General features: G+C 35.2%; 1 protein-coding gene across 1 annotated transcript in view; it reads left to right on the forward strand.

Moving 5' to 3' along the window:
- The window catches only part of spidr (scaffold protein involved in DNA repair), a 105,855-nt gene that overhangs the window by 29,561 nt on the left and 59,698 nt on the right, over nucleotides 1-16,596 (forward strand). The window contains exons 7-8 of the mRNA XM_056450222.1: nucleotides 1,141-1,235; nucleotides 10,862-11,039. Of these exons, the coding sequence (XP_056306197.1) occupies nucleotides 1,141-1,235; nucleotides 10,862-11,039 (273 nt within the window). The remainder of the gene's footprint in view (nucleotides 1-1,140; nucleotides 1,236-10,861; nucleotides 11,040-16,596) is intronic.

The raw sequence follows: 16,596 nt of genomic DNA on the forward strand, positions 1-16,596 counted from the left end.
ATTCTAAATTATTCGTTCTTTCTTATTGATTCTGTGGGGTTGATTTTACACAGCTTGACTTTGTTTTGATGCCAAGTGACTTGCTTTTATACAAATGAGTCTCTAGAATGAATGAATTCTGACAGATTCAATTTCTCATTCACGGTGCATTGAATCTTCTGCTTGGATTCATTGTGAAAGATCCAATCACTCATTCACGGTGCTTTGAATCTTCTGCTTTGACTCTAATTGATTCATTCTTTCTTATTGATTCTGTGGGGTGGATTTTTACTCTGTTTGAATTCATGTTTTGATGCCAAGTGATATGATTTTATACAAAGGAGTTTCTAGGATGAATCAATTCTGAAACTATTCAAAACTATTCAAAGCTTTGAATCTTCTGCTTTGATTCTAAATGATTCATTCTGTCTTATTGATTCTGTGGGGTTGATTTTTACACAGGTTGAATTCATGTCTTAATTTCAAGTGACTGATTTTATACAAAGGAGTCTTTAGGATTAATCAATTTTGAAAGATTTAATCCCATTCACAGTGCATTGAATCTTCTGCTTTGATACATTGTGAAAGATCTAATCACTCATTCATGGTCCTTTGATTCTTCTGCTTTGATTCTTAATGGTTCGCTCTTTCTTATTGATTCTGCAGAGTTGGCTTTAAAACATTTAAGCTGTGTAAAATCAACTCTGCAGAATCAATAAGACAGAATGAATCATTTTGAATCCAAGCAGAAGATTCAAAGCACCGTGAATGAGAGATTGAATCTTTCAGAATTGATTAATCCTAGAGACTTATTTGTATAAAATCAAATCACTTGGCATCAAAACATGAATTCTAGCTGCGTAAAATCAAGTGATTTGAATGACTAGGGTGAATCAATTCTGAAATTCTGATTCAATCTCTCATTTAGGGTGCTTTGAATCTTCTGCTTTGATTCTAAATGATTCATTCTGTTTTATTGACTCTGTGGTGTAGATTTTACTCAGCTTAAATTCATGTTTTGATGCAGAGTGATTGATTTTAGATAAATGAATCTCTAAGATTAATTCATTGTGAAAGATTCAATCAATTGATTCTGTCATAATGATTCTTTGTAACTATATGATTGTTTTATTGGACTGATTTCATGTAATCTCTTCATAGAGGGGGTCTTGCTGAAAGGCTGAACCGACTCCACAGCAGGCAGAGATCTGCCATCAGCTTCTGGAGACATCAGTGCAACTCCACCACATCAGCTGGTAAGCAGTCTCAATCACAATGTTTATGCTAAAACTCGATTAAATCTCGATTGTCAGAGAACAGAGCATTAGTGGTCATTTCTCTATTGCTGGCCCCTAATCGCAATATCATCAATAATAAAATTCACAATCAAAACCAACTCAAGTCTGTCACTTATTTAAACGCTGCCAGTGTCAGTTCTAGCCAGGAAAATATTCAACTGCCAACCCGCAGTTTTCATATTTCCATAATTGCTTGTCATGCTCGGCTGAAACGTGTTGAATATTCCAGCGACGAGATCTGGCAGTGTACAGTTGGAGGAGTAGGAGGCTGTGAAACGCGTACAGCACACCTACCATTGTGATTCAGGTGACAATACCACTTAATTGTGTTTCAGCCAAAGCGACAGGAAAACCACAGACACAAACACACTGCAGACAGAGTCACACACCTTATGTTTCATTTTCCATGGTATAACGGATTTCTTTTCATACTGTGAACAGCTAGGGGTCTTCGGCTGTTTGTGTTGGAGGTTTAAAGAAGTTAATGTTACAGTTTACGGTGGAAATTCAAGAGAAAATGTGTTAATTGTTTGAGGAAATTAAACGTGTGTGATGCACTGCCAGTGTAAATTGTTACTATTAGGTTCATTCAATCAAATAAGCATTAACTGAAATAAAATGAAATATATATTTATTCATTTATTTTTATTTATTTATTTTAGCTGGTAGCTAAAATGTAAAAACTGAGACATTTACAGAACATAATTACTGAAACAGAAACTTTTTTTAATTGCATATTTGTATTAACTTTTTAAGTATTAGTGACAAAACACATTACAAGAAAACAACAGACAATGGCCATTTAAACAATGCTAAAGAGTAACAAAAAATATATAAATATATTAATTTAATTTATAGAAAGAAAAATATATTATAATAATAAAATTAAATAATCATATTATATTAATAAAATAATTATAACTAATAAATAATAGTAATGGTGATACAGTGGCACAGTAGGTAGTGCTGTCGCTTCACTGCAAGAAGGTCACTGGTTCAAGCCTCAGCTGGGTCAGTTGGTGTTTCTGTGTGGAGTTTCCATATTCTCCCAGCGTTCCCGTGGGTTTCCTCTGGGTGCTGCGGTTTCCCCCACAAGTCCAAAGACATGCGGTACAGGTGAATTGGGTGAGCTGAAATTGTCCGTAGTGTATGTGTGTGAAGGAGACTGTATAGGTGTTTCCCAGTGATGGGTTGAAGCTGGAAGGGCATCTGCTGCATAAAACATATGCTGGATAAGTTAGTGATTCATTCTGCTGTGGCGACCCCAAATTAATAAAGGGACTGAGCCGAAAAGAAAATTGATGAACAAATGGCATTTCTGTGTGGAGTTTGCATGTTCTCCCTGCATTCGTTTCCTCCGAGTGCTCCCGTTTCCCCCACAGTACAAAGACATACGGTACAGCTAAATGGGCTAAGTTAAATTGTCCGTAGTGTATGAGAGTGAATGAGTGTGTATAGGTGTTTCCCAGAGATGGGTTGTGGCTGGAAGGGCATCTGCTGCGTAAAAATGTGCTGGATAAGTTGGCGGTTCATTCCGCTGTGGTGACCCCAGATTAATAAAGGGACTAAGCTAAAAAGAAAATGAATGATTGAATATATCTGTTGTATATTATAATAAGTTGATTTATGAATATTAGAATACTTTTTTTGTTAAAGGTGTATTAGGTAAGTTTGACTCCCAGTGGTTGAACTAGGTATTGCATTCCTGGATCAAAACAAACGTAAGCGGAGATTGCCAGATTAAGGACCAAAAGGAGCGAGTCTGATGATTGAGCCTAAAGGCTAGATTAAATCGTGTTCTAAATAAAAGCAACGGCACGCAATAGAAGAAATATTCTCCATATTAAAATGAGTTTTTGTCCTAACCAACAGCTGAAATTTATATTTTTAGAAACGATTTCTATTTCTTTCAGTTGAACAACAGAAAACTGACAATGATCACCTCAGGTACACCTCATGTGTTTTATTCAGTGTTAAATGCTAATAATGTGAGTTTGAATGCCATTTTACATGACATTTATTGCCATACTACTGAAAGCAGCAGCAGATGGTTGTGATGTCTGTGACTCAAAACCAACACATATCAGTGATTCAGCATCTACATTTAATAATGTTAAATATGTTTAATATGTATTAACTAGATTATAATCCTTACCATTTCGTGAGTGAGGGCATATTCTGTGCTTCTGAATGGCTGTATTTAATTTTCTGATGTGTTTCGTCTGGTGCAAACAGCCAAATTGCTTATCACTACAAATCTCATCATGTACCGCACATGTGTCAATTACAAGGCCCGTGGGCCAAATGCGGCTTGTCAAAACATTTAATCAGACCTGACAAGTTTTGGTAATGAAGTTCAAGTGGCCCGCGCTCGCTTTAAATATTAGGTCTTGGGACCATTATAATATTGAGGTGGTGATGTTGCGCTTCACCCTGCTCTCTAATTTAGACGTTAGAAAAATGTTACGCTACATGTAAACAAGATAAATTATTTCTGGTACTAGCACAATGGCAAAAAAACACAAACTGGACAGAGAATATCGACAATTTCAACCAAGGTGGAAAACAGAATATTTATTCAAATATTTATTCATATATTACAAGTGTCCTTTGAAGCTAAATAATCGAAATAATACAATTTCTTACCATTTATTTTTTATATAGGCTACTATTTATCTGTAATAGCCCACTAATAAATATATTGCTTTAATTTTTTCCTCTGAAATCCACAAGTTCAGTTGTAGGCATCGACAGTTAGCATGGATCATTTCATGATTAGGTTGCCTTTTTAAAGCTAAAAGAATAAGTTTACTAGTACAATATCAGAAGTCATCCGTTGCTCGTTACAATGTGGTATATCAGTTGTTGGCTTTTTGTTTTATTATCAGTTTTTCTGAATATGAAATTGTTTTGAAAGTAGACTACTGTTTTATGCTAGCCTACTGTACTGTTTTATGCTTATATTGGTTAGAGACCTTCATGTTTTGATAGAGATAAAACCTGCTGTGACACAGATGTGGTCCAAATTAAAATTAAATGTAAAACCTTGCTATTTTGATAAGTGTGGTTTAATGAAGTGTAACAGATGTTACAGAATTGTTAATACACTTTTATTTTCTCCAATAAATAAATCAATAAAAACAAATGTACATGTACGGCCCCTGACTTCATTCACAACACTCAGTGCGGCCCTTACCAAGTTTGGATTTGACACGCCTGATGTAGCGGGTTGTTAGTACGGTGTTTCAATGTAATCTGCTCACCTAATGTTTACATTTGCAACAGTTATATTATTTGCTAATTAATAACCTCTGTGGAACTCTGAATCTGCTTTTCATTTCTGCTTCTTCATCATTGCTTCTCACTTCAGGCTGGTACTGTCCACCGGAGGTCACATTTCGGTTACGAGCGCATGCTTGGAGAGCCCTCATCATGACTGATGAATGAAATACGCTGTTTTCCATCAAGGAAACCCGGGGTGCTGAAATATAATTGGCTAAGCTGGCATTGGGCGGGTTAAAAGAACCAAAACAAAGATAGACGTTCCGGCACATAACACACAAAGCAGAATATCTGATTCAGCATTGTTTTTCAGATAAACAAGAATGTTCACTTAGCATGTTTCCTAAATATCTGCAAACATTTCATAGTATTTTTATGCTTCAGAAGAGTCAGAAACTTACATACAGCACCTTTAAATGTTGATTTAAGTTATAGTCATCCAGAATTTTTTTATTCAAATGGAAATATTTTTCAGTCATGTGAAAAAGTTTAGACACCCTACTAAATGCCATCATTTAAGGATGTGGTCCGGATGTCAAATGGATTATTGCATTGCATCTTGATTTGTATTTATTTATTTATTATTATTATTTATTAATTATATATGACAATACACACCAACATCCTAAAATAAAGCGTACACACATGGTATGTTAAAATATTAATAAATAAATAAATAAATAGACCAGTTTTTTATGTTCTGATACATAAAATTCAATAAGGTGTCCTAAATTATTCATATGACTGTAGTGATTTGGTAATATTCTAGTCTTGCATGTCTAGTTCTAGTCTAGCAATGTTAGCTAAATCTTAATATAAATTGAGTTGCTCAGTCATGCACTTTTTTTAGTACTCCTTCACGTTTATAGTGGAAAAGTAATCTTGGATGACTACAGTTTACGGACAGCTCTGCAGCTGGCATACTTCCTTAAATTCCACAGCCTGAAGAGTGCTGAGGAATGCATCTCCCACACACATCTTGCTTGGTGCAAGATTAAAAATGATTTTCATAGCTAATAAATCACATTTCAGTGCATGCATTTAATAACTCACACCTTTCCTATTCTTAGTTATGAACAGCTGTTTTTGGCACTGTTTCCTATATAAAAAAACTTGAAGAATAGTCAGTGTTTCTTGTATTTTTGCATTGCATTGCATGGAGTAAACATAGCCTGTTCCTCTTGCTGCTTTAATTTTTTGTGCACAAAAACTTTCCATTACACATCCTTTAGAAATACTTCTCCTTAGTCTTGGCTGTGCTCGCCCATGATTTCAGCTGAGTCAATTGTGTTCATGTGTGCTATGAAAGCCAACAATTCCTTGAACAGTCAGCATGGGAATATATCCCATCAGAGAGCTGGATTTTATTTCATTTCCTCAGAACTGACAGAAATGAAAAAGTTGGAAGCACACCAGCGCGAGTTTTCACTGCATAACCCAAAATATCCTGCCGCTGTTATTCATTTACTGGACCTGTATCGTATGCGTGTTGTTTTGCAAATCCTCATATCTTTGAGAAGAAACCATCTTGAGCTGATCATTTTAAAAGAATGTAAAGTTTACTATATAGGCTAATTGTTCGCGCTTGTGTGTAGTAAACCAAACTTCATCATTCATTCTCGAACACGCAAAATGTGAAGATCTCCTGTTTTGATCTTAATAATAGTTCAAACATCCTGATTTTATCTGACGTGAAGTATTGTTTTTTTTATTTATTCCTCCAAAAATTGTCTAATTAATCTGTCATTCTGCATAACTAACTCTGTTTTCTGTTTTTACGACTGGATTGTACAATTCCGTCTGGGCCCAAACTATTTAAAAAAATTTGAGTTACAAAACTAAATTTACTATCGTGTTTTCTTCTCTGTCTTTTATATTGAATACATATATGAAGAGTTCTGATACAAAACCTTTTAAATCCATCAGACCTATTTTCTTGTAAATGAGCATTTTCTATCAGGCTCCTATAATTAGGCTCAGAAGTTTCATTTTAAATGTAATGAAAAGGTTGTTATCTGGTAAAATAACTTTTTTCATAAATGTCACTTTAGACAATTTTTTAATTTTAACGAATTAGATTTTCTTTTGCGTCAAAACCAGCTAAATCCACTTGTGCTTTTTTTTGCAAAAACCTCTAAATCCACCTATCAGGACAAGACTGTGTATTTAGTTGAAAATGACTAAAGATGCAATTAGAAATCATCTTACCAAACATAAAACACATTACACAGACCACCTAAAATTAAAAATACATAAATCTGTCAAGTAAGTGGCGGTTCATTCCGCTGTGGTAAACCAGGGAAAAAGCAGAAGGAAAATTAATGAATGAAATTGTCAAGTAAGTGCATTAATCAATAACATTAAAACTTAAATCTTAACAATCTGTTGTCATTTCTGATATTTGGGATTTAGATTTAATGCAGTAAAGCAATGTAAACATTGTAAACCAAGCTTGGTAGGTTCAAGTATTGTAGTTTAAAACATTGTGAAACATCAATATCTGTGCATTGTCCATTTATATAAAAAGCTTATCAGACGTATTGGTATTATGAAGTAGGTTAATATAAATGTATATTTTTATGCATTATATTAGCAGATAAATCACAAGGTACTGTAGGCCTACTGGGCAAAAAGGGGAAGTCTCTCAAGTTGTCATTTATTCATTCTCACCATACTCAAGGTCTTGGTCTATTTTTTGTCTTGTTTATCCTCATAGCACCCATGTGGGATTAAAAAAAGGCATCTTAACTGTGTCTTTCGTGAAACAGTGTTGCCGTTTAATGAAGAGTATATCAGACTCATTTAAAGTAGCATTGCTGTGCAAACAAACGTTATGAATGCATGCTACACTTCCCACTGTACAGTGTGTTTTTTTTTTCTTATAATACACTTATAAAGTTTTGAGGTATAGGCACTTTTTCATTTGCCATTCACTGACAGCCGGACAGCCTCATCCAGTTCATCAAACTACGTCTTTTAAAATCGAAATCGAAAGCGGAATAAAACATAAAAAGCTCCTCATAAAAGCTGGCGTATCAGCGAGGCGTTACATTGAAAACATAGGATTCGATTTGTGCCTTCTAATTGGTTCTTGGGATATAGCGGCTTTTGCTGTCAAAGGCAAGTGGCGTTTAGCAGATTTTGCATACAAACTGTTATTTCTGAATAGGCTGATGCTGCGATTTAGATGATTTGAAGCAAAAATATTTGTTGAACATGTACTACTTGTCTAAAGTATTCACTCAATGTCATAATCTCATTTCTGGCAGAAGTGGTGTTTAGCGGCTTTTGCATCTGAACTCTTCATAAATATATACAAGTACAGTTGAATTATTAGCCCCCTTTGATTTTTCATTTTTAAATATTTCCCAAATTATGTTTAACAGAGCAAGGAAACTTTCACAGTATCTTTGATAATATTTTTTCTTCTGGAGATTTGTTTTATTTCGGCTACAATAAAAGCAGTTTTTAAAAAACATTTTATTAGCCCCTTTAAGCTATACATTTTTTCAATAGTCTACAGAACAAACCATCATTATACAATAACTTGCCTAATTACCCTAACCTGCCTAGTTAACCTAAGTAACCTACTTAAGCCTTTAAATGTCACTTTAAGCTGTTTAGAAGTGTCTTGAAAAATATCTAGTCAAATATTATTTACTGTCATCATGGCAAAGATAAAATAAATCAGTTATTAGAGATGAGTTATTAAAACTATTATGTTTAGAAATGTTTAAACAGAAATTGGGGAAAAAATAAACGGGGCTAATAATTCAGGGGAGCTAATAATTCTGACTTCAACTGTGTGTGTGTATGTATGTATGTATGTATGTACGTATGTATGTATGTATGTATGTATGTATGTATGTATGTATGCATGTAAATACATATATATATATATATATATATATATATATATATATATATATATATATATATATATATATATACATAACTGTGTGTGTATATATATATATATATATATATATATATATATATATATATATATATATAAATTTAGATAGATATATATATATATATATATACATAACTGTGTATATGTGTGTATATTTATCTATAAATTTAGATATATATATATAGATATATATATATAGATATATATATATATATATATATATATATATATATATATATATATACATATTTAGATATATATAGATATATAAATATGTATATAAATATATGAATGCCCACATTCACGAAATATTAACATCTGTAATGTGAAGTGGATGCTGACAACAGGGGTGCGGATCCAAACGCAGGGTTTATCAGCAGGATGGTCAGGCAAGCAACAGTCCACACAGGAGCAAACAGATGTATACGGGCCATCCATAGTCGTGGTCAATAAATCAGATGGTCAAAAGGCAGGCAGCAGACAACGTAAAACAAACGAAACAAAGCAAGGTTCAAATACGGAAAGCAAGGCAAGGAAAATGCATTGTAATGTTCACAGTTCGGTATAACAAGACTCAGCCACATGTGTGTTTGTGCTGTTTTTATAATCCATGTAATCAGTCTATAACGGCAGTGTGAATGCAACCAGTCATGATCAGAAACCGGTTGTATGTGTGTGGTGCATGACTGGAATTTTTTGTTTGTCATAGGAAAGTTTTTCAGAAGTGCAATTGTTAGACAAAATATCATATTTCCTTGTTATCAATCCTTTATTGAATATATTTTTAAAAATACATGAAAAGTGTGTTTTTGTGCATTGAATGCATTCATTCATTCATTCATTCATTCAATCATTCATTCATTCATTTTTCTTCGGCTTATTTATCAGGGGTCGCTACAATGGAATGAAACGCCTATTATTCTGACATGTTTTACGCAGCGGATGCCCTTCCAACTGCAACCCATTACTGGAAAACACCCATAGCGCGTTTATACACACACACTCATACACTATGCAGGACTCGAAATTGTGACTTTTTTGGTCACATATGCACCCGAAATTTTATCTATGCGACCTCAAAATATATTTGGTGCGATATTTGCGGTATTTTATATTTGTGCGAGTGAATAAATTTGTTGGCATGTGACTTTTTTTCACTGCAAAATATTCACCGCATGCGCAGATTTAGGATAAATTCACGCAGAATGCATCTTTGCATCTGAAATGCTAAACGCAGCGCTCGGGAATAGTTTAAAACAGTTGTCATGTCAACTTGCTGCAGTAAACAAAGCCCGCAATGCCCGCTCTGCCTTCAAGCTCCTCTTATTGACACACTGCACTAGAACTGAACACGAATGGATTGGTTAATATCAGCTGTCAATCACTCCCTCAATGCTTTCTGCCTTCAGATGACAGGGAGCTACAACCAGAAAAATGTAGGATGAAGGCAAAAAAGGGCTGAAGATGAGAGAACGAAAATAACACTGACAGATGTTGTTTTAGAAACCACCAAAGCTTACAAATAATGGCACATCTGATTAGTGATCATGTGGTGAATGTTAATCCACTATTAACGTGTTTCGAAGAGTGGATAAAAGACTTCCATTGGCTTCAAGTCCGCTATGAAAATAGCTAAAGCCATTCACTATAAAACCTGTGGGACAGAGTTTGCTGGTAACAGCGTTTGCCACTGTCTCTACACAATTTAAGCGCGAGAGGTTCTGTTTAATCCTTCATTTAATTGTCAGAATGCTATGCAAGTAATGTAAAACTAAAAGCTATAATATAAAACTTGTAGTAACGGTGCTCATAATTGGTGGATGCGACTAAAATTAGGCTAAATTTTTAAAGTTAGGAGCACCACCGCTACCAAGCAAAACGGTTCATTTCAAGCCCTGCTACGGCCAATTTAGCTTATCCAATTCCTATAGCGCATGTCTGTGGACTGTGGGGGAAACCGGAGTACCCGGAGGAAACCCATGCCAACACAGGGAGAACATGCAAACTCCACACAGAAATGCCAACTGACCTAGCCGGGACTCAAACCAGAGACCTTCTTGCTGTGAGGCGACAGTGCTAACCACTGAGCCACCGTGCCGCCTGTGCATTGAGTTATTATGGCTACATAAATATTGAATAAACCACTGTATGTGGCACAAATCTTTCTCCTAAGGACTACAATCCTACAATACTGCATTAATGAGTGAATTACTGAATCATTTATTCAAGAGATTCGTTCAAAAATGCTGATTCATTTCGAAACTATGCAAGGGACTGTTTTTTTTTTTTTTGAATGGATCATTGAATTGTTCACTCAATAAAACCAGTATTGTCTATTTAAAATGAGGAATTAAATTGTGACACCATATCGTTTTATACCTGTAAGCTGACAGACCTGGTGTCCTGACACTGAGGATTGTGGGAGTTCGGGAGGAGTGTGGCATGCAGGCCGCTGTGTGTGAGCGGCTGCCAGAGGGAGAAACCTGTGTGGCTCTTTTCAACAAGGACACGGCCATCCAGATACAGCCTGCGCCTGGAGACATCGTCCACATCTACCCACCATGGTGAGCGTCTATATTGTATAGTATTAGATTTTCCATATTACAGCTGATGGTATTTGACCCTGTTTTTCATGGCCATCTTGGGATTTTTTGACTGTGAAACAACAGCGCAGTTTTGAACAAATTAAGATTAATTATTAAGAATAATTATTTTTTATTAAAAATACAATGCCTTTATAGTCTTAACGTTGGACTAAAGCTTTTGAAAAATAAAGTACTTTATATTTTGAATAGGGATGCAATGATTATAGATTTTGGTTGTATGACTATAGTGTGAGGAATAATCACGGTTTCACGGTTATCACGATTATTATATATTCAGTAATTTCATAAAACTACTAGTTTAGAAAATCATATGAAAACTCCCTAAATATTAAAGTGTTGTTTATTGCTGCTCTGTGACCAAATACTACAGCGCAAAATATTAATAAAAACAAACAACAGTTCATTTCTCTTAGGACTTAAAAATAAGTGAAAACAGTTTTTGGCATTTAAACATAAGTAATAATTTTACACTGAATATAAATGACAGAACAATGAAAAAAAATACAATAAATAAATAAATAAATAAAAATAAGAATAAATAAATAAAAATGTATTTGTCTAATGTAAATCTAAGCATTATATTAGCCGAGTATTTCCTTTTTAAAGAGAACAAATGTAGTCAAAGGCTGCTGAACCACTATTTATATAATCTTACAAAATTGTTTGGTATTTTCAGTTTGTATTTCTCTCTGTTTGGAGTGGAAATGTGTACATTTGAAGTCAGGATTATTTTTTTTAAATATTTCCCAAATGATGTTTAACAGAGCAAGAAAATTTTCACAGTATGTCTGGTAATATATTTTCTTCTGAAGAAAGTCTCAATCGGTTTATTTCAGCTAGAATAAAAGCAGTTTAAATTTTTTTAAGAACCATTTTAAGGTCAAAATTATTAGCCCCTTTAAGCTTTATATTTTTTCGATAGTCTTCAGAACAAACCATCGTTATACAATAACTTGCCTAATTACTCTAACCTGCCTAGTTAACCTAATTAACCTAGTTAAGCCTTTAAATGTCACTTTAAGCTGTATAGAAGTGTCTTGAAAAATATCTAGTCAAATATTATTTACTGTCATCATGACAAAGATAAAATAAATCAGGTATTAGAAATGAGTTATTAAAACTATTATGTTTAGAAATGTGTTGAAAAAAAGCTTCTCTCCGTAAAACAGAAATTAGGGGGAAAAATAAACACGAGGGCTAATAATTCAGGGGTGCTAATAATTCTGACTTCATCTGTATATTCCATACAAAGTGTGAAGCTGATCGGTCAGTTCTCGCTCGTGGCATTCTTTCAAATAGGTGCGACTGGAAAGCGTAAGCATGTTGCGCCGCTTACATGCCACGTGCATGTCGTTCACAATATGCATGGAAATAGTAATTCAAAATAACGAACTTGCACGCGCAAAAGACGTGATATGTGAACGGCCTCAGCCATAGTTAATCCGGCATGCATAGGCATTAGCCTTGATGTGCAAGTTCAGAACTAGCACACAGCTGCCGTGACTTTGGTTGCAGCGGTTTGTTCCATGCAGAAATGCAGTGTTGAGAAGCCGCGGTGTTTAATTTGTCCTGTAATAATTAACCAGGACAAATTAAAGCACGGTTAAAAAATTTTTCAGTTTCAAATTTTCACCATTATTTTCAAAACATTTTTTATTCAATGGTTAATATTAATAAAAGCAAATCAATGAACTAATCAATTAACACAGAAGTAAAAAAAATTGAAGAGTAAAAAAAATAAAAAACGATGAAACAAGATACCATCTAGAAGTACTAATATTAACAAGTCTACAATTACTAATATTGGTGAGTAAATATTTAGACAGTTAAACAGTCACAACTTCTGGAAAAGCACACGGAAAAATAATAGATATTTCCCAGACATACAGTATTTCCTTGTATATCTCCAACAGTACAATCCTAAAATGAAGACATTCAATCATTCATTCCTTTGGCTTAGTCCCTTTATTCATCAGGGGTCGCCACAGTGGAATGAACTGCCAACTTATCCAGCAAATGTTTTACACACCCTTCCAGCTGCAACCCAGTACTAAGAAGCACCCATACACTCTCATTCACACACATACATTATGGCCAATTTAGTTTATTCAATTCACCTATAGCGCATGTGTTTGGACTGTGGGGACACGGCAACACGGGGAGAACATGCAAACTCCACACAGAAATGCCAACTGACCCAGCCAGGACTCGAACCAGTGACCTTCTTGCTGTGAGGCGACAGTGCTAACCACTGCGCCACTGTGCCGGCCCTGACTGTAAGATGATTCTCTTTAATAAACCTGCATTTGGATCCTCAACTTTGTCAAACATTTAGTTTTTTTTTGTTTTCACAACTTCTTTTTTAATTAATTTTTACGATTTGTTTTGCCTCCTGGCGAGTTTTGTCATCAGTTTCATCATAATCTGGATGCCTCGTATTACATACTGCTGACGCACGTCTCCCTGTATCTCCTGCGCTGGTTTTGCGATGAATCACGGCGCAGGTTGGCAGAAACTGTCTTGCGGTGTGTTTTTGCACTCAGCTGATAAGAGCTGGAGGCCTGTGGGGCTGGAGGTGAGCGGCACGGGCCAGCCTCACTCCTATGGAGCCAGATTAGTCTCAAAAATAATACATTTACAAAATAAAACTCCAAACATGCACAGCACAAGTCACATTTATAAAATCCAATTTGTACAATCAAAACACAATTCATAATTACAACAAACAATTCATAAATTCACAAGGAAAAATCTGAAATATTTTTACCAAATGAACTGGATTTGTGTATTTTTGAATGGTGTTTTGAATTCATGAATTGGACTTTTTTTTAATTTTTTAGATTTTTTTGAATTTACGAACTGTATTTGCGTATTTTTGAGTCGCGTTTTGAATTTACAAACTGGTTTGTGTGTTTTTGAATCGTGTTTCGAATTTTACAAACTGGATTTGTGTATTTTTGAATTGTGTTTTGAATTTTACGAACTGGATTTGTGTATTTTTAAAGACGCGTTTTGAATTTAAGAACTGGATTTGTGTATTTTTTAATTGCTTTTACATTTATTAACTGGATTTGTGTGTTTTTGAATTGTGTTTCGAATTTTACAAACTGGATTTGTGTGTTTTTGAATTGTGTTTTGAATTTACAAACTGGATTTATGTGTTTTTGAATCGTGTTTGGAATCTACGAATTGGATCTGTGTAGTTTTTGTGTCACGTTTTAAATTTACTAACTGGATTTGTGTGTTTTTGAATTGTGTTTTGAATTCACGAACTGGATTTGTGTGTTTTTGAATCATATTTTGAATTTATGAACTGGATTTGTGTTTTTGAATCGTGCTTTGAATTTTACAAACTAGATTTGTGTATTTTTTATTATATTTTGAATTTATGAACTGGATTTGGGTAGTTTTGAATCATGTTTTGAATTTTACGATCTGGATTTGGGTATTTTTGAGTATCGCTTTGAATTTACAAATTGGATTTGTCTATTTATGAGTTGTGTTTTGAACTTACGAGCTGGATTTTGTGTATTTTTGAATCGTGTTTTGAATTTCTGAATTGCATTTGTGTATTTATGAATTGTGTTATTTAATTGTGAATGGTGTTGTGGATATATTAATCATATTTTGTAAATATATAATTTTTTACACTAATCTGGCTCCATACTCTTCATCTGTGTGGGAGGAACACAAATCCGTCCAAACACGCCGGAAGCCAGGGATTCTCCCCCGTATCGCCCCCTTGTAGCGTAACTCCCACGTCATTCCTCTGCTCCAGGGAATGGCCTGCATGCCTCTTCCTGGCAGCTCTGAGCTCATTTCCAGCAAACCGGGAAAAAACATTGCTGGATCCTTTTTCTTCCCTCGCCTCTTTTTTTTTTTTCTTTTTCGTGGAGCGTTAGGCAGCAGATCACAATAACTGTGACAGAGGCCAGAGAGCTGAATAGAAAACACATGCGGCACAGTGTGTTGCTGGCACTGTTTCTTCTCTTGTCTCATTTTTTTCTCTCTTTTTTTTCTCTTTCCCCCTGCCGAGTGTTTGCTTTAAGGCCAGGCATATTTGACCCTGGAAAGTCCAAGAGTTCAGTTTACCCTGGAAAGTCCATTGGATTGTCTCAGGTTTAGATTCGGACACATGATCACTTTACGGGTAATCAGATATGTTTAAAAGCTTGTGAGTTGTTGTATATGTGGATTTTTTTTTCTTTTGTCAAAAAATGTGAAGGTGTGAGCCACTTCTAAAGCCTTTAGATTATTTTTACTCACTCTTTTTTTTGTTATGCATGACTTTGAAGTTGTCATGCAGTTTGACGGCAGGGTTGGGCAAAATTGCAGATTTAAAAATTTACTTCCTTTCAGTTCGCCAGGTGGAATTTTAATTGACTTGGCCACACCGCACAGGAAGTCAGATTGGAATTATATGATTCAGAGTACTTTAAAAAGCTAATAGCGTTTATAGGAAATGACATGCTCTTTATTTCCATAACAGTGTGTAGTTTCACATTTAAAGACAAGGCTGCAGTGTAATTGATGACACTGTTGTGTAAAAGGGAATTTGCGTTATTGGAATGACAAAAAGCATTTCTCTGAACTATGAAATTTCATATTTCATCTTATAATTCACTAAATCAACAGGCCACATGTTTTGAAGTGGTTTATTTATAAACTAATTTCGAGAGGATCACGGGCTTATGATTGCTCGCGGCTGATCCCGCATTATTCAATTTATGATTCACCAATCAGACGATTCCTAAGCCACTATAAATACCCTAAGTTCCATATCACAGCCATCTTCGTTTTGAAGAGTCCCCCCTTCCACCCCTACTCCTTCTCCTTTTCTGGATAGGTGGCACGGTGGCTCAGGGGTTAGCACTGTTGCCTCACAGCAAGAATGTCACTGGTTCTAGTCCTTACCAAGCCAGCCGACCTTTCTGTGCGAAGTTAACACGTTCTCCTCTTGCTCACATGGGTTTCCCCAGGTTCCCTGGTTTGCTCCCACTGTCCAAAAACATGCAGCTTAAGTTAACTGACTAATCCAAATCGGCACCATAGACGTGCTCCTAGTAAGTAGTTATCTCTTAAGAGCAATCACTATCTGTTCATTAGCTACTACAGCAGGGGAGTTCTCGAGATCTACCTGAGCTCAAACTCCCCTCTCGCCTTGCAAACGGGAGGGAGCCCCAGGCTCGAGAATCTTATAAGCTCAGGGCTCTCTCCCGGGACAGTATGCCAAACAAGCTTTATAATCAATCATCAGCTAAGTGTGAATTCTTGAACTGAGCTTGATCAGTCAAATAAAAATAATTTCAACCCAGGCTCATTCTGAAAACCCACCCCTATATACATTTCTGTAATATACAAATATTTCAAATTTCCAAATATATCCCAGGAGCTAAGTTTTTTTGAAGTTTTGTTTTCGCAAATCCATCAGAGGCCGCTGTGAGCACTTTTTGAGATCTCAAATTTCCCTCGCGAGGGCTATTCATGCCTGCTCTTCTTGATTAAATCCACCAGA

This window comes from Danio aesculapii, chromosome 24, assembly GCF_903798145.1.
Source record: "Danio aesculapii chromosome 24, fDanAes4.1, whole genome shotgun sequence".
Lineage (NCBI taxonomy): Eukaryota > Metazoa > Chordata > Actinopteri > Cypriniformes > Danionidae > Danio > Danio aesculapii.